The sequence below is a fragment of the Melospiza melodia genome, chromosome 1, assembly GCF_035770615.1.
Source record: "Melospiza melodia melodia isolate bMelMel2 chromosome 1, bMelMel2.pri, whole genome shotgun sequence".
Lineage (NCBI taxonomy): Eukaryota > Metazoa > Chordata > Aves > Passeriformes > Passerellidae > Melospiza > Melospiza melodia.
Window position 1 is genome coordinate 152,872,107 of NC_086194.1, and position 24,573 is coordinate 152,896,679.

General features: G+C 35.3%; 1 protein-coding gene across 2 annotated transcripts in view; it reads right to left on the reverse strand.

The window, feature by feature from the left end:
* Positions 1 to 941: 941 nt before the first annotated feature.
* TMEM67 (transmembrane protein 67) overlaps positions 942 to 24,573 on the reverse strand; it is a 30,365-nt gene continuing 6,733 nt past the window's right edge. The window contains exons 7-28 of one of the 2 annotated variants that reach the window (XM_063172478.1): positions 24,080 to 24,142; positions 21,684 to 21,838; positions 21,455 to 21,563; positions 19,825 to 19,911; positions 18,302 to 18,367; positions 15,254 to 15,410; positions 14,765 to 14,888; positions 13,819 to 13,924; positions 11,939 to 11,995; positions 11,746 to 11,844; positions 11,155 to 11,253; positions 10,734 to 10,820; positions 9,903 to 10,002; positions 9,663 to 9,802; positions 8,093 to 8,233; positions 7,539 to 7,619; positions 6,273 to 6,389; positions 4,977 to 5,093; positions 4,790 to 4,894; positions 4,320 to 4,422; positions 3,167 to 3,309; positions 942 to 2,722 (exon numbers count right to left, since the gene is read on the reverse strand). In XM_063172478.1, the coding sequence (XP_063028548.1) occupies positions 2,642 to 2,722; positions 3,167 to 3,309; positions 4,320 to 4,422; positions 4,790 to 4,894; positions 4,977 to 5,093; positions 6,273 to 6,389; positions 7,539 to 7,619; positions 8,093 to 8,233; positions 9,663 to 9,802; positions 9,903 to 10,002; positions 10,734 to 10,820; positions 11,155 to 11,253; positions 11,746 to 11,844; positions 11,939 to 11,995; positions 13,819 to 13,924; positions 14,765 to 14,888; positions 15,254 to 15,410; positions 18,302 to 18,367; positions 19,825 to 19,911; positions 21,455 to 21,563; positions 21,684 to 21,838; positions 24,080 to 24,142 (2,337 nt within the window). In that variant the 3' untranslated portion in view covers positions 942 to 2,641. The remainder of the gene's footprint in view (positions 2,723 to 3,166; positions 3,310 to 4,319; positions 4,423 to 4,789; positions 4,895 to 4,976; positions 5,094 to 6,272; positions 6,390 to 7,538; positions 7,620 to 8,092; positions 8,234 to 9,662; positions 9,803 to 9,902; positions 10,003 to 10,733; positions 10,821 to 11,154; positions 11,254 to 11,745; positions 11,845 to 11,938; positions 11,996 to 13,818; positions 13,925 to 14,764; positions 14,889 to 15,253; positions 15,411 to 18,301; positions 18,368 to 19,824; positions 19,912 to 21,454; positions 21,564 to 21,683; positions 21,839 to 24,079; positions 24,143 to 24,573) is intronic. The other variant, XM_063172488.1, reaches the window with a different exon arrangement.

Genomic DNA, 24,573 nt, shown 5'->3' on the forward strand with positions numbered 1-24,573 from the left:
ATGTTTTTAGATTAATTTATCATTTATCTGTTAAGAAGAGCTGCTTTTAGCAGTAGTTCTTGTAAAATGCAAGGTCATTAAAGCTTTCATGTGCCCTACTGTGCAGCAGATAATTAAAGGCATATCTGAAACAAACTCAAAGCAGGAGTTTTGTATGGAGAAATGTACCTGGGTAGCACAAGCATTGAGAACAGGGTACAGTGTGAGAGGTCCCCTGATGAAATGTCTCCATTTCTGCAGGTACTGAACCAATGAGAACTAATTGAAACCACACACCTACAGATGGCACAACCACATCTTCATTCTCCTTTCAGACATTCCCTGATTCACCCAAGTCTAGTTAGTTTAGTTATTCTGACTGGAGTTGGTCATAAATCTGACCACTCTGGAGAAGGTATGGTACTAGAAACACTTCATGATCATGAGCACATCACAGAATTCAGAGAGAACAAGCCTGTGCTGTGACCACTGACAGTGATGTGCAGTTCTACTCACAGTTCTGCGGGCCTAAAGACCAGAATTAGGGCACTGCACCAGGGTCACCCTCACACTTTAATGGACCACAGCAACTCCCTACACCCCTTTAGTCACATCTGTTAGCATGAGTAAACATGGTCACATGACAAAGGTTTTATTTCCTCTCATACACTGACTTCGCAGGGACTTGTAAGGACTTAAGTTTAGTTAAGCTATTCAAAGATATCCACCAAATTAATACATGGACACCAGGTGAGGCTAATTTTGCCTAGTGAATGTCCTGCTGCAAACTCTTTGCCAGATGGCTCCTTAGCTTAATTTACACTTTTGGCCCTCAGTAGATCACTGACAAGAAACCTCACAACTAATGAGGTCATACAGTCGTGGTTCCCAGTGGAAATAAGATTTTTGGCTGTTTTAACAGATCCAGAACCTAATGGACACTTTAATTACTACATTCACCATAAATGCAACAGCCTTAATTTTATTTATCCTGAACACTTCACTCCATTAGAAACCACCTTTTCTGAGGCATAGTGTGCACCAAGAAACTAAGAATTGTGTCCATAAGCAGACAGAAGCAAGGAAATAGAAATGCTCATGCTAAACTGCACATTAATAAATGGATATCCCACAGCTTTTCAGTTATCTATCTCTCTGGTCACAGCCGTACTGGCAGGCACATTCTATCACTCAGTACAACTGCATGGGACTAGCAAGTGCCACAGGCTTTGCAACACCAAAAGCAAATGCAGTGGAGCAACAGCAACTGTGAGATTTAAGTCCATGTTGCTCTCAGTTTAGTATGATATGACATGGTACCAACATGAGAACATATTCCTCTTTATGAAGCCAAAAAACATTTGAAATGCAATGTTGCTTCAACTCAGATAAGCATATCTGCACTGGAAATCTGATAAATTCAACTAACTCTCGTCCTCAGTCTGTTTCAGAATAAACATGAGATGATGGTGACTGATATTTTTCTGGTATTTTTTCTCCTGTAAGTTCCTTGTTGAATCATCTAAAGACAAATAACAGCTATAAACCCAGCAAACACTATTCATGTTTAACCATTTACTGAAAAAACATTAAGTATAAAAAGATAGGGAGACTTTTCAGCAACAAAAATGGGAGGTAGACACCTCAGCTTAAGGTGATTTGAAGGCCATTCACAATCTCCCTTGGCACTTTAGTAATTATTAATTACTAATTATTAATCTAAATTTAAAAAATATGATGACATATTTGTTATATACAAAGATAATAAAATCAGAAAATTAAGAGACCATGAGCACCTGTGAAAACAATTCTAAAACAATTTAAAAAAATTGCTTCCATTTCACTCGTGCGGAAAAAGTGAACAGAAAAATTACTGTTGTTTCTATAAACACCTTGCACCACAAGACACAAGATCAAGAACAAATCCAAAATGCTGATGACTATCTCCTCTGCTCTATCATAGCCTCTTTCTCTACATCACTGTAACACAACTCTACCTCAAATACATGTTTGAGATGTCATGTGTAGGCCACACCCAAGAAAAACAATGATAAACTGCAAGAGAAGAGACAGAATTATACACTACTGTATGACACAAGACTGAAATATTAAAATTTCAAGTGGGAGTCACTGCAAATAAGTGATCTTTAAAAATTCCTCCTGAAATACTCACCTAATTCAGTACAAATCCTGTGCTGTGCAAAAGTCGATATATATTTGCTAAACATTACACTTCAAAATAACTTCAAAAAAGGAACAAAGATTTAAGGTATTTTCAGAGAATTTCAGAGTTGGCAACCTCTTCTGTCAATCAGATGCTCAAATTGTTGTCTCAAAGTCAGCGGTCCATATCTTATCAAAAGCCATAAAATAATTTTAATATTATTCTAATAATAACAACAGTAAGTTTACTTCTGTCTTATTTGCATGAAACTTTCTTTTTAAAGGCCTATGGCTTAGTGTTCACAAATTAAAAAAAACCCTTATAAATACAGAAAAATAAAGCTTAATAGCACACAATATAAAAAATATTTTTCAAGTTTCAAACCCATTACATTGTTATTGTTGAAAAGTGCACGACAATTAATCTGCAGGTCAGAGGTGCTTTGATCATGTTCATATTTTCCATGATTAAATCCTTAACAGTTTTTCATCTTCTCAATTAAATGAGAAATCTTTGATCCACCAAGGTTTTGGATGCCAAATTCTTCTGCCCAAGTGTAGTACGAATAAACCTAAATATCTAAGAACATTTGAACAACATGTATTAATGAAGAGATACTTACACTAGTATGTTTCAGTATCTAACATAAATAGTAAATTCAGATCATCTGTAGATTGTAAATAATATGAATTAGGTGCTTAATTTCCTTTAGCATTTTTAAAACATTTTCCACTACCTTTCCACCCTAAATTATAATAGAATTATGTGAAAATAATTTTAACAGACATTCCTGTTTTCTGTTGAAAATTATTTGTAACCTCTTCATTCATGATCACCATGTGAACAAAATTAATTTCTCACCAGTATGACCAAAAACCCCAAAAACTATTTCATAAGGTGTCAGTATAATCTTCTCTCACTGCACACTGCTAACTCACTGCATTTATTATCTAGTTAACTATTTAAACTGCCATACTGACTCCCATTTAAAAAATGTTACTTTGTTCTTAAATTGGAATTTACCTCTTGTTGCAAATATGTTAGAATAGCTGCTAAAACAAAACTTTGGGAAGCTAAATCCACAACCGAGAAAAACAGGATATCAAAGATGAGCAGTGTTGTTTCATTGCCATAATAGAGAACGTCAGTGAAAGAGTGTCCTTCATCTAGGAAAGAGAACATTTTATTTAAAAAAATTAGTATTTCTGTGAGTTGCAAGTTTGTGGAGTTTATCAGTCCATGTTAAGGAAGATGATAAGAAAAAGGAAGATCAGAGACAGAGCAATTTATAACATTCTATGGCAAAGCAGAGATAGTCCTGTCATTCTATTGAAAAATAATACAAACTTTTCACTTATAAAATGGCATCATACTGATGAACACAATAGGTAAAACCCGTGTGCCACACACAACTCTATTTAATCCTGAAATCTCAATCAAGTTATTTTAAAAAGTTGTTTTAAATCAAGAAGCAGATGTAGCTTCCTTGTCATTGAAAATTTTAGTAGCTGTTAGCTCTGGCTCCAACTCAACAAAATCATAAAAACATATGCAAATGCCTTATTCAAGAGGTTCAGAGCTTTGCATTATTTTTGTTTAATCATTCCACAGACAATGGGTCTTTTAAGGTGAAAGTACCTTTTTCACAGCCAAAGTACTCTAGCCCATTTACCTACCTCAAAATTTTATCAAAAAGCAACATTTCTATAAGAGAAAAGAATATGTAAACAATTACAGAAAACAAACATATTCTTTTCCCTTTTCCTACTTTTTAAAAAAAATATCCAATACAAGTTTGACTGGAAGCAGTGTATTTTCATTATAAATTGTGTATTTCAGTGCCATGGAATCCTGATTTATATCTAAACTTCTAGGAACCACAGCAGTCTAGATTATCAAACAATGTATTTCTATCAATGCTTATGTTTATGAATTTCATAAACATGTGCATATCTGTCACTTTCAGCTGCCTTAAATAAAAAACATCACAGTCAAATAACTAATTATAAACAGGATTTCTGTAACCTAAAGAACTTCTCCTAAATCCCTCCTTCACAAGTAGTCCTTCAGTGATCTCTCCTACTGTAAAGTCCATTTCAGATTGTAAATCCTGGGAAATAAATCTACACAGAAACCAGGATACTTAACATAGTACAAATACCACACATCTTTTTACCATTATAAAAAATACTTTTCTCTATTGGTTCCATGAATTCCATGCCAAGAATGCGTTCAAGCAGCAACTTATCTTTGACAATATAATCCATTTCTTTATGAACCTGTAACAAAAAGAAAAACAACAGTTCTTGTTTTATGATTTCAAACCTGCTACAATGTGAAGTACAGCTACTTAGATCTTTAGGAATGAAACAAAACCCACTGGTCTATTCCAAGACAAAAATAAGTCCATAACAAAAAAGGATTTGTCATTTTTAGGTGCAATCTGCACTGCTGGACAGCACTCCAATTGTTTTGTTTGATTTCTTTTTTTTTTTGAATGAAGCACTGTTCTGGATGCCATAAAAACTTTAGCAACAAATCTTAAAGCACATATGCTTAAAGAAGAATTATAGTCCTTTAGATTTACAATTTTTAGTTTGTACTTTAAGTATATTTTCCTTAATATAATAATGACAATATACATACGTGATCAATAAAAGAACTGAGGAATTTGTTCATGGCATTGTAGGCCCTTGTGCTTTGTTCAAAGGTATTTGCAGATGAGTCCAAAAGCCTGGCAGGACCACGTTTCTGAAATACAACAGGACCAAGACTTTACCAGAGAAATTTCATATTTTAAATAACATTTAAAGAATACCAATATCTCACTTACTCTTGTTAAGGTTTCATGAATCCAGTCATAGTTTAGCCGCATTTTTCTTGAAATGGAAATCTGAAATGTCTGGCCATCTGTGTTTGGTAACAAACCTCTCTGACTACACAGATTTTCCTATAATGTTAATGTAAATTAACATTATTAATGTCATTCATAGACCCAAAAATAGTCAAAAGCTTTTCATTTCCTCTCTTTCATGTATAGATAATAGTTAATATCTCTAAATATTTGAAATCACAGCACTCTTGTTCTACTGCAGCAAGATTTCCTTAGGACATGAAATTCTGACCCCTGCTGTCACAAAGTCAAATTTCTCTTTTCACCTGTGTTTGGTTTATTACCTTCTAATAATACATATTCTGATATTTATTCTGAAGACCTTTCTTTTAGGTCTATCATTTCTTCTATACTTGTCTCACTTTTTTTGTTTCTTTGTTTGGATTCCTGACTTTTTCCATGTCTATTTCAGGTCACATTTATTAAATCTCAGAAACCGCAAGAAAATAAAAAAATCAACATCTCCATGGGGAAAACCCCCTGTTTTTCCCAGAATCGTATTAAAATAAGCACTTAGGAAAAAAATTGTAGGAACACCTAAAAACATTATTAATAAGATTCCTCTGTATTTCAGTGTTTGCAATTTAATTTTCACATGGTTATGTTCTTTTCTGTCTACTTAGCATTGAAATAGCAATATCCTTATTTAAGGTACTTTCATAGTTGTCCCTAAAAAGAAACAAGATGTCATGAAATTTAATGCAGTCTCTGATCTTGTATTAGACATTTTATATTTGCCTGAGCTTGCAGCAAAGATATAACATATGACAAACTATAAAAAATACTTATACAAATTAATTTCTATAAAGCATGGGTTGTATCACCATAGTAGAAAAGATGGAATAAAGGAACTGATTGGCAGATTACAAGTTTCTGTATTAGTGTTTCAGATCTGTCTCTTTACAAAAGCCTTTTGGTATGCACCTTTTTGAATGTGGCTGTGACCTTATGAAAAGCTTACATAATAATAAGAGGGTTCTTAACTACATGAAAAAAAACTTTTTAAGAGAAACAGGAACTTAATATCCTTGAGATGTGAAGAAATAACAAGATGAAATAGTGAAGAAAAAGAAAGATGAGCTAGTTGAAAGAACTACTGAATCATGTATTCACATACTAACAGCTGCTATCTTTAAGTAACATGGTTCAGTGTAGTGCAAATATAATGCAAAGGTGTTGGGGTCTTTATATAAAATAAATAATTGAGCAGATATAAACTTGAATACTTTTACTTACTGCTTCTCTCTTCAGGTTCATATTCATTTCTTCCATATTGGTATCTGCATGTCCATGCACTGAGCGACCATGGATGTAATGACCAAAGCAGTTGTGTGACAAGAGAAACACTGAAATCTAAGATATGAGGGAAGAGAGGACACTTTTATCAACAATTACAACTTTATTTTTGATCTTCTGAATTCATAGCGAAAACCAGTCAAACCAGCCAGTCCTGTTACAAATACAAAATAGGCAGATACCGAAAAAATTATGGGAGATAAATATTTAGCAACTCTTTTACTGATCAGTTTTATCTATATGTAACTAGAAACACATACCAGCTTCAAGTTTAGTTTATCAACAGCAGGGATCTGCTGCTGCCTAATTCTATTGAGACAAGAAATTAAAGCTATTAGATTTTTTTTTATTCAAAGGTTATTTCTGTGCTACATAATACATATGCATGATTCCAGCTGCACTCCTAAAAGACTGCATTTAACAGAACTTCATTCAGTATGATGCAATGATTATATATCACATAAACTCCAAAATGAATTCTTTTCTACAATCCAGGTACCACATAGGTGTCTCACAGAAAAGGAATAACCATGTCTGGAAAGACTGATAAAAGAGGTAAAACAGTATTTTTAAGAAGTTCTGGAAAATGTGGTAATCCAATGAGTTCTGACTGCACTCTTCTTTGGTTAAAAGGGAATTCCTTCAGTACAAAGCTTCAAAACCCATTTGTAAAGAGAAAGTTCAGATGTGAGTGAGAGAAAATGCATGCAAAAGGTGGTGACTGTTAAGAGGGACAAAATGAAGTTCAGCAGTTGAGGAACAAGCACAAGATAGGAGAAGAAACTGGACATATATGTATTAAATAAAACCAAGACAAGTTTCAAGTCAGAAGGACTAAAACACAAACCAGTATACAGAATGACAGTAAATGGTTCCACACCTAATTTCTGTTACAACTTGTTATTTTTAGGTTCTTTATCAGCACATGTAACCAATTTAAGCTAAAAAAAAGAAAAACAACCAAAAAACCTAAAAATCAGGTGTTTAAAAGAACATATTGATACCTATACTTCTGAAATAATTTTCCAATTAAAGTTTAACTGAAATCTTGCAGAGTTCATCAATAAAATAAGCTGAAGGAGACATCACCTTTGGCTGTTAGCTAGTAATCTAAATTAAATGAAAAAAATATTATTTAATATTGTTAACACTATCTTATGTACTATTCTATTTAAAATGCCAGAGATGAGACACAGAAATACTTACATTGCTCACGCAACACAAATCAACAAATTGGCTTATCTTATCTTCAACAAATCTTTCATAAATCACAGCAAAAAATATAATCTGAAATAAATCAACCAAATTTTCTTTCATTAGTTCATCAGATTTGATGTTATTAAGCAATTAATTTCAGTACTTAACACCCACAAAAAACAGACTTCTGTAATGGCCACTATTGGACTGGACTTAATGAAAAGGGATTGACATACTACTTCCTTTAAGAAGTGAAGTTGTAGTAAGAACCTGCTTTTTATTTTGAACTTGTCAGATTCTTCAAACTTGTTTAAAATAAAACAAAGTACGTGCATAAATTCACATCTTTGAGAGGATTAAAATTCTGATCCAAAGACCGATGTCTGATATCTCAGAAGATTCATTTTAAGCCCTAAAGGTGTACTATGCTAAAACAACTAAGCATAACAGTTAAGAACATACCCTATGCTACGATAAAGCAGTTTGGACAGTCCAGAGATTTATTCTAGCTTCCAAGAATCAGCCTGAAAGTGATAATTCAGGATGTCATGTGTTTCACATACTTGAAGCATGGCAATGGCTATCCAGAGTGCAGCAGACACACCAAATCTTAAAATGCGGCTCCAAGGAGCTACATAGCTCTCACTGCTTCTTGAGAGACTGGAAGAAGCATCCATTAAAGCCAGGTTTGAAAATCCCACCACCTGAAGAGATAAGAAGGTCAATATAACAACAGGTGAGAATGAATAATACTAATTAGGATTCTGCTGTTTACATCATAACAGGAGATAAGAAAAAATAATGTAAAACTAACCTGGGAATAGTAGCCTGCTCACCATGACAGAGCTCAACTGTATGATCCAAAAGTCAATATTGGGTTCTACTGGAAAACTCCAAAAGATTCTACTGCTGTACTGCATAGGGATATAACTTCTACCAAATTTCAGCTCTTTGGTACTATATATTCCAGTGTTAAAGCAAATTTTCATGTGCTTTGCAACTCTTAAAAGACTGATTTATTATGTTTATGTTGCATAGAAATATATTTTCCTTCACCATCTGTATGGTTGAATTTTTTAAACAAAAAAAATCTAGGAAAAGGTCTAAAATAAAAAATATGAGAGGAACTTCAACTATGTGTTGAAATACTTAAGGGGTGAAAAATTAGTGAAAATCTTTCATAACAGAAGTTGCACCAAAATATACTTGTGGTGGGTTGACCATTTCCTCATGTCCTAGTGCTTGTCACTTGGGAGGAGAGACACCCACCTCACTACATCTTCCTTTCAGATAACTGCAGAGTGCAGTAAGAACAGGTACTCTCTTTTCTCCCTCTCTTGTAACTCCACCTAAGATGGTCCTGGCCTGTATTTACCAACAGCAAAAATGCTCACACAGTGAATGAAGAAAGTTTCAGGACTTTCATTATTTAATTTAAAGGAAAAATTTTAAAAGGACTATAAAATTGGATAAAAGTGTTAAAATATGTATAAGAACCTCACAAAAACAACTATATGCTACACACTTTAAGAATACTTCCCAAAATATAAAAAAATTACTAAACTACAAAAGAAACAAACCCAAACATTTTTTAAAAGTTAAAGCACAGTTTCTCACACATCCTGAAGCTGTAACTGGAGGCATACTGCCATTGGGAACAGAACTGGGACATTTTATTTCCTGCATAATAAAAGGCAGCTGCAGCAATTAGCAGGAAGGAAGTTCAGTTCAGACAAATATGAAATCAGAAATAAAGCTGTAGACTGTGTCAGGAAGGTGCTAGTAGGTAAATAAAGAATCGAGTGTGTACACAGATTTATCAGTCTCTTAAGCCCTTTAAGGTAACTCATTACCTTAAAAAAATCCCCAAACATTACCTCAGAGATCTTTGTTAGATCTCTAAGGTAATTAAAGGTTGGATTTTTTTTAAGTCTTCCTTAATTAAATATTGCAATAACCTATCCATACAGATAAATTTCAAAATTCATTACAATAATTATTTTACTAAGTTACATGATTTCAGTTGAATTTAAAGGTGATTTACTATTACTACACAGAATGCAAGAATTAAACATCAGACCCTTATGTTACACTCTGGTTGTGAATTATAAATAATAATAATAGTAATATTACCTCTAGAAAAAAAAGAACTGCAAGCACTTGAAGGAGAGGATTTATTTTTCTCACTGTCTGAATTTCATTCCACTCATTTGCTATAAAGTATGTCCTCCATATGCTCACAGGTGCAGCAGTACTTTTAGTAACACCTTCACCTAAAAAGAGTACATATAGTAAGCTCTAAAATTTAATATCTGAGAGTAATATCTGAATTTCACCAAAGCTGCTTATACAAACAAGCACAGTTTGAATTACCTTCAACTGCTTTAAGAACTTTGCCCTTAGGTCTTTCCCAGTCAATAAAGAAAATATCAATAGCAAGTTGTGAAACCAGCAAGTGTAAAAATTGCAGAGCCTAAGAGAGAAAAGAAAGGACAGAAACAGCATACACACAAAGATGGAGGAATAGTTATTGCATGGATTATTCATTAAACATAACAAGCAATAACTTGATTGTACATGAGACTGCAGCTTTATTACCAATTTTTGATAATCTTTTGTTTGTTTAAAAGCTTGGAATAATGTGAACTCCAAAATCATGGAGAAAATACAGCAAAGTAACAAATTACAAAAACCTGACTATTTCCCCATAACATACTAACCTGGACTACAAATTCCAATTCAGTATAATATCCACAACTGATACAATATTTGTGTGTGCCATGAAGACAGAGCAGTGATCTTAGAATTCTACATATTTGAATGTAATTATTTGGATCTCTCTTCTTTCTAATCAGAAACTCATAGCACTTACATTCTGCTTTAAATGGAAGTACTTGTTCTCTTGATTTGATGCTATTTTATTTGGGTTTCTTTGTACCTTTATCATTGAAAGAATGATTTTTCAGTCTTTCTTTTGTGACCTTCTTGAGACATTTATTTTCCTATAAAGACTCCACAAAATAAATTTCTATGGAAAAATGACTTAATTCTCAGAAGAACATAATTATTAGGACATAACATCCACACACTAATAACTAATAACTAATAACTGTACAAGATATTTAAAAACAAGCCTACTGAAAATAGGATACATACATAGAAGCATGCTGACATGTATTTTATGGTGAGGAAAAAATTATTTACCTTTAAACTAAACGCACATGCTATGTATGTAACAAAATCTTCTTCTTGAGATGGAAGAGGTAAAAGGACAGATACAAACTGCTGAGCCTATAATTGAAAAGTTACATTGAAACAGTACATGTGGGATATGTGACAACATAATTAAAAATGCTAAAATGTGAATAAACTTTCCAGAAAAAGATCAATGAATGTGTAAAATATTTTAAATGACTATTAAGCAGACTGCAAGTACAACAAATCCTAAGAAAAAGAAACAGATGAACACAAAATTTAAGCACACAAACCAGAATGATATATAGAACTTGCCTCAACAGTCTGACAAGAAAAAAAAAAAAAGAAAAAAAAAGAAAATTAATGTCCATGTAAAAATATATTTAATATTACTCGGTTTTCAGACATCCAAAACTGGAAGAACACTTACTTTGAAGAATACAAGCCAATAAATTCCTGTGCCCACTGTGATGATAAAGAAAACGTTGGCAAGGTCTCCAGCATAGAACAGTAAGAACTTGAAAACTGTCTGCAATTATAAAAACACACTGTAGACATCTGTAAAACTAATTAAGTAATGCATATGCTCATAATGCATTCACAGAAAATGCTATGTAGCTCACATAGGAAACTCTAGTACTGAAAAGTAGCCCTGAAAAGTAGCTTTCCACTGTGGTTATATATTTATGGTATTTTCACTAGCTGAAACTCCTACATGCTGGTTGTTGTTCAAGGAAGAATTAATCTGCAAAACGAGTCTACTCAACTGATCAGAATAGCCCTGAAAACACCTCTATTTTCAGAGCAGCTTTTCCTCAATGACAATATCAGAATCAAACAGAATGCAAAACAACTACTTCCTCAAGTGAGCCTAACTCTGGGGCACAGTTCTGTGCAGCTAGGCTAGAAATTATTTCAGTTACCTTAGGAAAATGAACTGTTACAATCATAGGGAATGACAGCTAAGGTGCCCTTAAAGAGAGGAAGAGCTGTCCCATTTCAGCTTGGCAGCTGTCCATACCTGCAAGTCAATTATAGAGCTTCCTGTCCGCCTCTTCCAGCCTGCAGTCTTGAGAAGAGACCATAACACTGCCAGTCCACCCAACACACCCAGTGCAATCTGAAAATAACAAAAAACGATTTGCAGATATTTTTAAAAGACAAAATATAGAAGTAATCATTATATCGACAAATTAAAGGGAATTACAACTTACATCAGTCTGAATCTGAGCCTCTCTCTGATTCATCTCATAGCTGACTGCGAAAGAAACCTGAATATTAAAATACAAAAAGTAAATATGCATAGTAATTCTGAAGTGCTACAATCACTATAGACAGCTTTCAGTTTTAATTGGTGGGAATTCCCATCTAGGGCTACTATACAAGTACCACATACACCGTTTTACTGCAGATGACCTGGTGTGCTCTGTTGCCAGGCTCAGTACCAGCATGCACTGTGCAACTCTTACTGCAGATTCTACCAGCAGTAATGCTGGGGATGGGTGCCTGCCATCTGCAAGTTACCAGCTATGCCTATTTGTAATTCTTCAAATGTGCATAAATTTTTCCTCCTGAAAGGAGGAAACATTCAGTGATACTTCCCCTTTTCTCACTGATTAAAGCTGATTAAAGGTAACCTTGATGTAATTAGACCAACATGCAAAATCATGATAAGCTTGCACAGCTCAGATACTAGGGTTTTTTTCAGCTTGAATGAAATATAAATTGTCATGCAGCATCAAAATTGTTCCCTCTAGCTTAAATTTAATCTAAGATCTCTTTTGACTTTGGTCTGAAAAATTTGTGCATGGAAGAGAAAATGTTTGTCTTGGTTTTATAATATTCTGGCCTGAGTCTTTATCACTGTACAGCTAAAATTAACACAAGCGTGATAATAAATACTATTTCTAATTAAGTTTAAAAGAAGTATCACCCCCACCCCCAAAACCAATCCCTCCTTCCCAACATCTTGTGTTCCCCAAACATTTGTTCCTGTCAGACCTCCTTGTATCACTGCACTTGGACTGAAGTCTAAATATCCTCAGTTACTACAAGCTCAGTGCTTACAGAAACTGCATACAAAATTCAATGTATCTTTGTAGTTGCATAAAATTTGTTAAATACAACAAGACATCCAAAATTGGCAATACTCAAATATATCCCAGAGATCTAGATGTAAGGATGAAATAATATGACAGAAAATTGAGGAACTGAAAACAATTGTTCCTACCATCTCTATTTGAATTAATTACTTTCTAGATACAGTGCTGTCTCAGCGGTTAAATAAAGACATCAGTTAGGCAGGAAAGAAAAGGTCTTGATTTTTCTATCTTTCTAATTCTCTTGCTTTCATGCAACTAATATGGAACTCAAGGAATGCTTCTAGCACCACAAATTTCTTGTAACCAGATGTCTATTTGTACTGGAAGTCTGAACAGTTGAAGGCTGACAAGCAGAAAATGCTAATATTAATTTGTTTTTTGTTCTACCATCCTAAGATCAGTATTTTTACTTTTTAAAGCAGTGCGATCTAACATACCAGCAAGAGAGAAGAATGGGACATCTGTGCTGCTGCCCATGAAGGCAAACAAAAGGGCAAGTAGGAAATGTCCCTCCTGCATCTGCTACAGCAGAATTTGGTGGTTTTCAGTACAGAAAGATGAAATACTAAAGGATGTTTTAAATATATTACCAATACTTTAACGTAAACTACAGGTGATCTGAAATGTTTGTGTCATAACAACCTCCTCTAAATGCATTGTTCTAAATAAAAATACTAATTCCTTGCATAACTTGCTTGCTCCTTAGAGTCCTTTATCTATTATTTTGTGTGTATAATTTTATTTGAACTGTAGCCTAATTTAGCATTATAAAACCAATTTCAAATTCCAAGTGTTTTAAGTTAAAAAAGACTGAAGATAAACTGAAAATAGTAAGAGTTTTACCTGATTTGTTTTAAAAGGTTTTAGTAAAAACTTATAACTTCAAAACTGATCAGAACTAGAAACTGCTTATTAAATTTTTATAACCCACTACCAAAAACCAGAATTCCAACAGAACTAAAAGTATGATTAAGGTGGCACAAAGATCTCACCATCACACTCTGGGTTTCAGGGTTTTGGACAAGCACATCTGTGTAAGCAACAGTAATGAGAGGAGGGTAGATGGTTCCTCTCTGTGTATGGGATACCAGACGGATACTGCAGAAATACAGAGCATGATTATTAATAAAAAACCAACTGGATGAGTGCTTGGGAAGCAATCAATGAAATTTGTAAAAAAAACCTAAATGAACAGAACGACCTGATCAATAAAATGTGAATTTTTAACTCAATAACATGGCACTTCACATTTTAAATGTACAACTGGAGTGTACAAAGGCATGTACAGAAATATATAAAAAAGTAATGGGAAGGATTGTTTACTTGTAAGAAAATACCTGAATCAATCTTTACCTGTCTGCATCTTACAGGAAGACATCACATAAAGGAGAAAAAAAGTTTCTTCCAAAATATATTGCAGTTGAGATGAGCAATCAGTACTGACCCTAACAGGCAGTCTCACAATTTTAGTTAAATGACTACAAGCCTATTCTGGGATTGTAAAACAGAATAGGCAACTGGTTGTAAAAATACTGCAAAAAAGAATGTGGAGTATGAAATAGGATCCTTGTATAGTCAGCAACACACATGTTGAAAAAGAATTAACAGAGGAGTTTTTTGGTCTTTCCAGACAAAACTTGCTTCTAAGAGGAGACTGAATACCTGCTAACTTGCATTATGCAAACATGGTCTGATCCTTGTACCTGGAAGGGAATCATGGTGATTTTAACTCCCACAAGTCAAGGTTGTTTTCTTTCACTCATCAGAACAACCTATGGAATTTCATTCCATTCCCAAATATGCAATTGAAAAAGTGAAACGTATTACATATTAGACATATTAGAAAATACATAACAAAACAACTTTAAGACAATAAAATGCAGACTGTACAACATTGGCTTAATTTTCTATGTACTATATATTATATGAGTTAATCACCTTATTGTTATTTTGCTAGCAATCCGAATTACCCTTGGTGGTTTTCCTAAGTCATTCTCTTTTCCACTAAGTGCATCCACCAAGAAAAATCGACGAGTCAGAAGCCAGTTGTTCATATTACTGCCTAGAAAACATGACAGTTTCACACACACAAAAAGAATGAAATGTATGAGAAACAACAAATATAACTGTATAACACACAGTAACTACTGAGAATCTAAAATTGTTTATTTTCAACTTATACAAATATATAATAAAATGAGATTATTTTATTCATGCATATTACTGATTGGAATGGTGTATGCAACCAAAGCTTGCACTAAAACAATCAGAACTTGACCACAAATACTAAATTTTTAAATAGAAACAAGTTATGGTGTGTTGTGGTATCTTTAAACACAACACAGTAACACTAGTTAACACAGATTATTTCTATTTGAAGTTTTGAGATTGTTTAAATTCATAGAGATGTTACAATCACCATCTTACCTTGATTAACAAACTTTTCATTGTATTGAAGATTCAAATTTAAAACTGGCACGGCCCAAAGATGTTGCTGTCCATTGCCACCATTATATTCAAGGAACAGGTCATAAAAAACTGGATTGGCAAAATCCAATAAAATCTTAGAAACTGAAATTTTGCACTACAAGAAAAAAAAGTGAAAATTAAAAGATCACTTTAACTATTCAGATAGCTTGCCAAGCTGTGGATTCCTTTCCTGCAAAATTATTGTGGAATCTGTCCTACTTCTTCACAAAAGAAAGAATCACAGAATCATCAAGGTCCTGCATGAGCCTCCATTTCTCCAGGCTAAATATCCTCAGCTCCCTCAGCTGCTCCTCATAGGATTTGTACTCCAGCGCCTTCACCAGCTCTCTTGCCCCTCTCTACACGCTCCAGCACCTCAATTTCCTTTTGAAGTGAGGGGCCCAAAATGGGGCACAGCACTCAAGGTGTGGCCTCACCAGTGCCAAGCACAGAGGGCAATCACTGCCCTAATCCTGCTGGCCACACAGTCCTGGTACAGGCCAGGATGCCATTGGCCTTCTTGGCCATCTGGGCTCATGTTTGACCAGCTGGCTGTTGACCAGCAATCCCAGGTCTTCTGCTAGGCAGCTTTTAATCACCCTTCCCCATGTCTGAGTGCTGCATGAGGTGGCTGTGACCCAAGTGCAGGACCTGGCACTTGGCCTTGTTACCTCACACCACTGGCCTCAGCCCATTGACCCAGCCTGTCCAGATCCCTCTACAGAGCCTGCCTGCCCTCCAGCAGGTCAACACTCCCACCCAAGCTGGTGTCAGCTGCAAACTTGCTGAGGGGTGCTCTGGATCCTCTTGTTGAGATCATTGATAAAGACGTTAAACAGGACCAGCCCCAGTCCTGAGCCCTGGGGAACACCACCATTGACCAACTGGATTTAATTCCATTCACCACTCTCTGGGCCAGACATCCAGCCACTTTTTCACCCCATGAAGAGTGCACCTGTCCAAGCCTTGAGCAGAGAGTTTCTTGAGAATGCTGTGAGAAATGGTGTCAAATGCTTTACTGAAGTACTGGCAGACAAGGTATTCCAGCTGCCTGCAAGCAATGACCCAGTACTAATGATTTTATGCAAACTTCTTCGAAATTACTACAATTAACTACAATGACTAATGTGAAGAATGAAGCTCTTACAGATTTGGAAAAAATATCCAAGCAAACCTCACAGACATAAAATTTGAAACAGCGTAAACATTAAAGTCAAGAAACATAAATGCTGAAGTCATGAAATCTGGTTCAGGGCCCACCAGTAGAAGAGAGAAATTAGACTACTTGGTACAGTCCAGCACAGGCCACTGTGGGGAGGGAGAGACTGAAACATCTCTGCTATGAAGAAGAGCTGAGACTCTTTTGCCTGGAGATAAGAAGGCTCAGGGGATCTTATCAACGTGTACAAATATTGTACAAGGGAGGGTGTGCGAGACAGAGCCAGGCTCTTCTCAGCAGTGCCCAGTGACAAGACCAGAGGCACTGGGCATAAACTGAAACAGGAGGCTCCCTCTGAGCATCAGAAGACAGGTTTTCACTGACACAGGCTGCTCAGGGAGGCTGTAGAGTCATTCCCTGGATATATGACCATGTGGATATGGTCATAGGCAACCTGCCCTACATGGCCCTGTCTGTCTTGTGGACAAGACAGCCTACTGAGGTCCCTGACTCCCTCAACCACTCTGTGATTGTGTGAAGAAGTTAGATGTGAAAGCAGGTAACATTTTGCAAATGTGAACAACCATGCATTTTAAATACTCTTATAATTTGTCAAGCCTATTTTCTCCAAAGCCACAGAGGAAAAAAAAGTAATGCATATAATGGACAAAAATGATATTAAAAAATACTCAGTAAGTTACTGATGCATCTATTCAAACCCAACAATGTTAACTGTTATTAATACAGGTAATACAGAATCAATATCAAATACTCAAGATTTTAAAAAGAAAAAAAGCTACTCAACTAGTTCAATGTTCCTAAATAGAACATGTTTTCATTCTATCTGAAATACTGAAATATGTATTAAACATTAAACAATATGAAAGATATTGTTAAATATCTTGATAAATGAAAATATTTAACAAAGATTTGTCAATGTTATTTGGTAAACACTTTAAATTTCCCAGAGTAAGCTTTGACAGCTATTACCTTCTAAGACTTTCACACCACCTAAATAGCAGCCAGAGTTTTGTATTTTCACACTTCAACACATCATGTGGGGAATGGTTTTCAATGTTCGATGAGTTAATAAACAATATTAATATATAGGTATGAGATGCTGTGCACATATATGGAGCTGTATAAAGATGTTTCTTTCTCCACTCCATTGCCAAAGGGACTACCACCTTCCCATCTAACACATTGAGTGACAAAAATTAATGATGCTTTATCACTGGCAGAACCATTTCTGCAGCTCACATAATTTAGTGTTCTATTCCCTCTTCCTTTGCTGGTGTTTAGTAAAGTGTGAAAACCCCAACAGTGTTTTTTCATAGTTAAGACAGCCAAAGAATCTCCTTCCTCTGATGAGTCATCTGTTCGATTAAAATAGATTTTCAATCTCTTCACAGAATTCACTAAAATCAGGGCATACTGTAAAGAGTAAATGGGAACAATATTCAGGCATGGCATGACTGGATTTGCCTTCTTTCCATATGAAAACAGCCCAAAGAGGGTGGTAGGAAAATTTGGAGATATGATACAAAGTCTATAGCTGTCACAATTCATGCTCTGTGTTCTTCCACTACAAAGTCAGCAACCTCAGAAATACAAACACCAGTTTAATGTACTGTGATTATGCTATGTAGTAAACAAGTTTTGTGATGTAGTTAAATAATTAAAAAAACCCCCACACTAATTTAATTCAATTTCCCAAAAAAGACCTCCATGTTGCAGCTTATGCCTAAACTCCAAAGGTTCTTCAACATGCACCGAGTAACTAATGACATAAAAGGCAGCTTAATTCAAAATTGAAAATTGAAAATAGCATTTTACATCTTACTTACATTTTGTTGATAAGTTGTTCCAAAAACATAAGCTGCATTCAATTTAGTTTGGGTATCAGGACAAAGCTGCATAAAACATAGTTATAATTAGGTTAATTCAAAGGTATCATCTTCTCATGTGAAAAATATTTACAAGTACTTATGTATTAAGAGTTCTCACAAGATTTTTGTAAAAAAAATTTAATACGAGAAGAATTTACTTTGGGGTAAACACAATTATTTATTTCACTAACACAAATGTGTTTAAAATGCTGGTTTAGCTTATTCATACTTGCATAGTATTTTTCAGTTCCATCACTAAAATCTGTGGACAGCAGCATCCAAACAGGCAAGAATAATCTTTCTGTGGACTGAATGTTCAGTGCACTGTATTGCCTCAAGTTCAATCAGAGGCTTCTACTAAATTCAAGAATCCCATAAGAAATTAAGTCCACATTCATACAGCCCTGTTTCTCTTAAGCTGGCATTCTCAGAGAATCAAAGTTGTAGCAAGTAACAGATTTTTTTTCTTTTTTTAATACAACACTTATATTTTCAGTAAAGAATGGCAGATTCAGCTGAATCCAGAAAAAATGGTCCAAAGTCTAATGTGGAGGCCAGAGCCATTTTCCCAAAATGAGAATGAAGTCTAAATTTGCATAAAACACAATTCTATTAGTGTGAAACTGAAATTCTGGAAATTGCTACAATTATGCATTGAGACCAATTTAGCACTGTGATGTCTTATCATCATGCACAATCTATTACATTAAAGGAGGCTTTGAATTGAAAAGCTATTCCTTTCCCATTGGCTCTTGATAGCTGTTAAAAGTTTTTCCCTAGAAAATAAACATGCTCCAATAAACCTAAACTTATATGTCAGAATATGTAATTTTCTATGCATAGTACCTGTAACCTCTTCTCATTTCTATGCATAGTACCTTAGTAACCTGTTCTCTTAAACACTAGTTTTCCTTAAAACTGGAGACACAGACACAAGATGGCTCATCCTGAGGCAGTAACAAAGTAAATCATGAATGTCAGCTACTCTTCTATAAACACTGAAATGTTTGAAGTGATGTGCTCCAACAGAAAAGGAACCAATAATTCCCAATTGTTCTTGCTAGTGTTTCTATTGTTGTCTGTCTGGGAAATAGTGAGAGTGCCTAGATTGCCACTGGACTGCTAAACAAATTCTATTCTGTAATATGCTGCAGCTGCTCATTGTTCTCTCTGATAGACTAATTACTATTGCACTTTCTAATTGCTGCTTACTTGCATTTTTCACAGCCTAACTACACAGCGTGGTAGTGCTGAAGTAGAATGTCTGTGTCCCTGACATCTGAGGGTGTAGCGGCCAAGGGCCACTTCTGATTTTTTAGAGATCATTGTGAGCAAGAATAAAGAGCTATTTTCCCTATTCTAGTGCTACAGTTATGAACTGTCATTAGATTAATAACCAAACTCTTGGCTTTTGTCTTAATTTGGCTAAAGGCACTCAGAACATTGTGTTATCAAGAGAAGATAACTATAATCATACATACCTGTAAGAGACCTCCTTCCAAATTTTGCCACTTAAGAAAGTTTCCCGCTGCATCAAATGAGGCTGCAATAAATTTCAGCTTTACATCCTGTTGATGAAAAAAAAGAGATAAAGACCAATGAAACTGCCCTGAAGTGGACATACACTCTTTAGAGACTGCTGTCATCAATTGTTTGATGTTTCCTAAAACTTTCAGCAATCCTTAATTTTTTTTTTCCCCCTTTTGATTTTGTTTTTAATTTTGGGTTTGGTAGTTTACTTCTTTACAAAAACATACCATTCTTCTACAGCTTCATTGGTGACATGGAAAAAATTCCAAAGGAACTTCTACACACGTAGATATGCCCTAACCTAATCAGGAATCTATGCAGATTTCTAATATATACAATCCTGGAATCTAGAGGGCTTCCAGGACCTTCAGTGTTAGGAGGAACAACAAGTATTTCAGTTATTAAAACAACTGCTACATTGCAACATTGTTTAATTTAAAACATAGCCTTGTAGAATATGGCTGAAAAAGGCATAATAATTTTATTTTTGAGTCAATATGAAAACTCTAGATAAATTTGGCAGTATAACTGACAAACAGGTTATCACTAGTACTATTTTCTGTGATTAGCTGAACTTGAATAACCTATTTCAGTTATTCTATTTTACAATTAATTTAGAAAAATAAATCACTTTATTGTTTGATTGACTATCTGATTTCTTCATAAAAATGTGCTAATTAACAAACTACTGAAGTAGTCCATCCCTCCCAGGGACATATATCTGGCTTTGTTAACCTTAAAATTATTTTCCTCACCTCTTTTTTTCCCATAATTCACTGCAATAAGAGGAAAAGGCTGGAGTAATACACTGAATCCATCTCTGATACAATCAGCTTGTAGAGATGTGTAACAGAAATATTAGAAATAAATTGAGTAGGGGGACAAATGTGTGTGTAAGCAACAGAAAGTGTTAAACACCACATAAAAGTGATGAAGAACACTGTTTTCAGCTACAGAGCTGATAAAGAGGTTGTGATAAAACCTGGCACAGACAACTTGTCAGCAAAAGACCCAGCACTCTGGCACACCAGGAGGGTGGCAGTAAAAGACACAGCACATCATATTTACTCCTCTTTTTCACAGGAGTTCACCATGAAGTCTAACAAAAGGATGTATGTATTTTAAAAAAAGTCAAAGATCAACTTTGCCTCAGATTTATGAAGATGGAAGTAAACAAGACTCTGAAGCAAAAACAGTGTCAAAACAACTATGAACTCCTAAGGTGTGTAAAAGGTTTGTCTAGTTACTAGTTTACCACTCCTAATCCAGATCCTTGGGGACACAATGAACACTTAAAAGCTGGCATCCTTTGTTCCTTGTGCCCTGGTCATACCACACAGGCAAGCACATCTAGGCCTTATGAGAACGTCGGTATGAGAGCATAAGCAAAGGAAGAGACCAGACATTATTTTAGGTAAATATCACCTTCCTCTTCCATGAGATCTCACACTGAGTTTTGTTACACTAACTGCCTAAAACTCACCTTTAGTAGAGTCACATCTATAATAAATCTAAACATTTTATGTGATATATGTCCTCTTCCTAATGGATGCTTCCCTATGCGTAGTACCCAACACCTACCTTATCTGTTCCCTTAAAAGTGAAGGTTGTAGGAAAATGATTTTTCTCAAGCACTTGGGATGCTAATCCTGGTTGGTCACCATAATACAGCCATGGAAGATTATGCCTCCTGAAAAAAATTACAATGTTTTCTCTAATGAAGCATAATATTTTTCATCAAAGAACATTTAGAATAATAAATTCCATACAAAGCTATTAAAGACCAAAAGTTATGGAAAAGGCAACTTACCAGTAGGGTATTGAATGAACGACGCCTACCCTTGCTGTACTGACAAAAATATACTGAAACAAACCACAGGCATCAGTACTTGAAGAACTCAATGAGTTCATATTCATCACACACATATTTCCAAGAGCTTGGCATGCTGTTAGATTAGAGTACAACTGCAGTGGAGAAACAAGAATACAGAAAAAAAGTATTTAATTACTCCTTCCTTTTGTGAGGCAGTCATAAAATGATAATGTTTTCAGAAGCCACTCCTAAACCTTTATGCTCACTTGTAAGTAATTTTATTTTGTCAATATCTAGTATTTTCTTCCAGGTATTCAGGTACCATATTTTTACAGATCTGCATATGGAAGCATGAAATCAGTACTCTCACTTTTTCAGCTTATTTTAGTTGCATCCGCTAGACGGGAAAAAGTGACAGAAATGTCAAATCTGCACTTAGAAAACAAAGTAAGAATGAAAATGTTTAATACCACTTAGACTGTATGGCAAAGATTACTCCTTCAAAGGCCTCAGATTGACAACTATAGATGCATGTAGTATTTTCAGTTTCACGTACCTTGCTCAGTTTTGGTAAACACACCAGTGCCAAGTGCTATGCAGAGGTGACACCTGGCATCTGTGTGCAGGGGTCATTGCACTGGTATTAACTTGCCACCTCCTTACCCCCGTTTGTGTGGGTCAGACCAGCAGCTGCTCATCACATGAAGGCAGCATCTCGGAATGGCTGAGCAGGGTGAGGCAGACAAGCAGGATAAACTGATGCCAGTGATAAAGAATGGGACCAGTGGGAGAATTCATCTCAGAGCTGTGTGTATGAGATGGTGATAGGAGCAGCAAAGATGATCTGGGAAAATTCTGAACAAAAGTCTGCTGAAATACTGAGAGAACATCTGCTAGCCAGGGAACATGGCCTGAGAGTCTGAAACATGCTTGGGAAGTTCAGCTGGGTACCTGAAATTCAGAGACCTCCTGACATACCATCAATAAGCACGAACCCAAGGAATTGTAACAGCAACCTATCATCTGGAAAGATGAAAAAGAGTCTAGACAAGGGTTAGGATTTAGAAGAGGGAAAACATTCCAAAAGAGTAGGAATAGGCAACTGCTATTGATGGCTGTACATTAAAGAGTAAGAAAACAGTCTGGAAAACACAAAAACTAGCCTGAGATATAAAACGTTGTCATCTCTTGGCTGCTCCAGGTGGTGCTGCCCTACACCACCTTATGTGTCACTGATATAAAAACTACATTTTACCCAAAATGGAGAGTGAATTTGTCCCTGCCTCTCATCTCTCTAAATCTCACACACAGAGGAGGTCTCCTACACAAACTTTTCTATGAGCTCTCCTAGGCAAGTTACCAGACTTGGCAGCTAGGGATGCCTGACTGCCTCTAGATTGTTGATCATCTTTGAAGCGAAACTTCATCTGTCATCAGTTTTGAGGCCCCACTCCTGGGAGGGGTTTCTTGAGTACTGTACTGGTACTATTTGGAATAATACACACACATATGGGTAATTCATCATAAGTGCCTTTGCTGCTTTCCTAGTGATCATTTTGCAGCAACTTGTAATATTGAAATGTATGCCTGCTGCTGCTATTGACTGCTGCTACCACTGGAGTACATTTATACGCTTGCTTTACTAATCATAACTAGTAATAACCTGCAGTAATCTCTAATAAAAAATTGTAGGAAGCAAGACTCCACGTGCTTGTGTATTACAGAATCCTGCAAATCCATATTGTGATCTTTAGAGACTTCTTGATCCTTTGGGTTGTGACAGATAGGGAACAGAGACAGATAGTAGAACCTAAGAAGTTAAAATCTGATCTTCAGGAGAGCAATATAGAAGGAAAATGAGAATGTGTGATAAGAGAGTTGGTAAAAGGGAGCAGAGACACATGCCCTTCACAAGTGTCTGTAACTTTGTTGCCAAAGCCACTCTTTTACCCATGGTTACTGTCACCCAGAGCAACATAATGGTAAATAACACTTGCATACAGAAAGCAAAGCAAAGCTAAAAAGGGTGGTTCCATGGTTATGAATAACTGAAAATCAACTAAGAGGTAAAGAGCAGGTGCCAGTAAATACTGGATATGCTCATTTATATCCAAATATGCGGATAGTAGGTCAGATACTACTGAATATTGAAGGACTTTTTCTTTAACACCATTCATCTTGTGAAAATTCCAACACTATAGACTTGCATTAACATTGACTAGCCCTCAATATTTCTAAGCATTTTCTGGATATATAATTATTTCTTTTCTATTCTCATCCAAAATAAAATTCTTCAAAGATAAGCAGGGTAAGTTCCAAATATAAAAGTGACATGCTTTTATAGAGTACCATTCTGTATAAAAAAGCAAACTGCAAACATTAGTGAAACTCACCCAACAGGCAAAGGCTGAGGACTGAAGGTTTTTCAGAAACCATGCTGATGCCAGTGTTACACCCTGTAAATAAGGAACTTTTTCATTGTCTTTGTTCACAACAACTCCTACACAATGTAACAGTCTGGAAAACTATGCCAGCTAGAAGATGCTGCATATTTTTTTCTAAGACCATTCTGCCATTTGTAAATATCTCAGTCTAACAATATTAGTTCAAAACACAACCATAATGCAATAATTTATTTCACTTCCCTAAATTAGACAAAGTATACAGGAAAAGAGCTGAACTATTTAAGCTTTGAATATGGATTCCGTGATGCAGAAGTTTTCTTTGCCACACAAGGGAAGTACTAACAATTTCAGGGGTAAGATGTTGACTTGATGGAAAATCTAACTCAGGACCAAATTTGCCAAATTAATTAGTTCCTCCTTTTTATAATCTTTTTTATAACTACTCACATTTGAACTACACATAGCTTTCATACATACTGGAA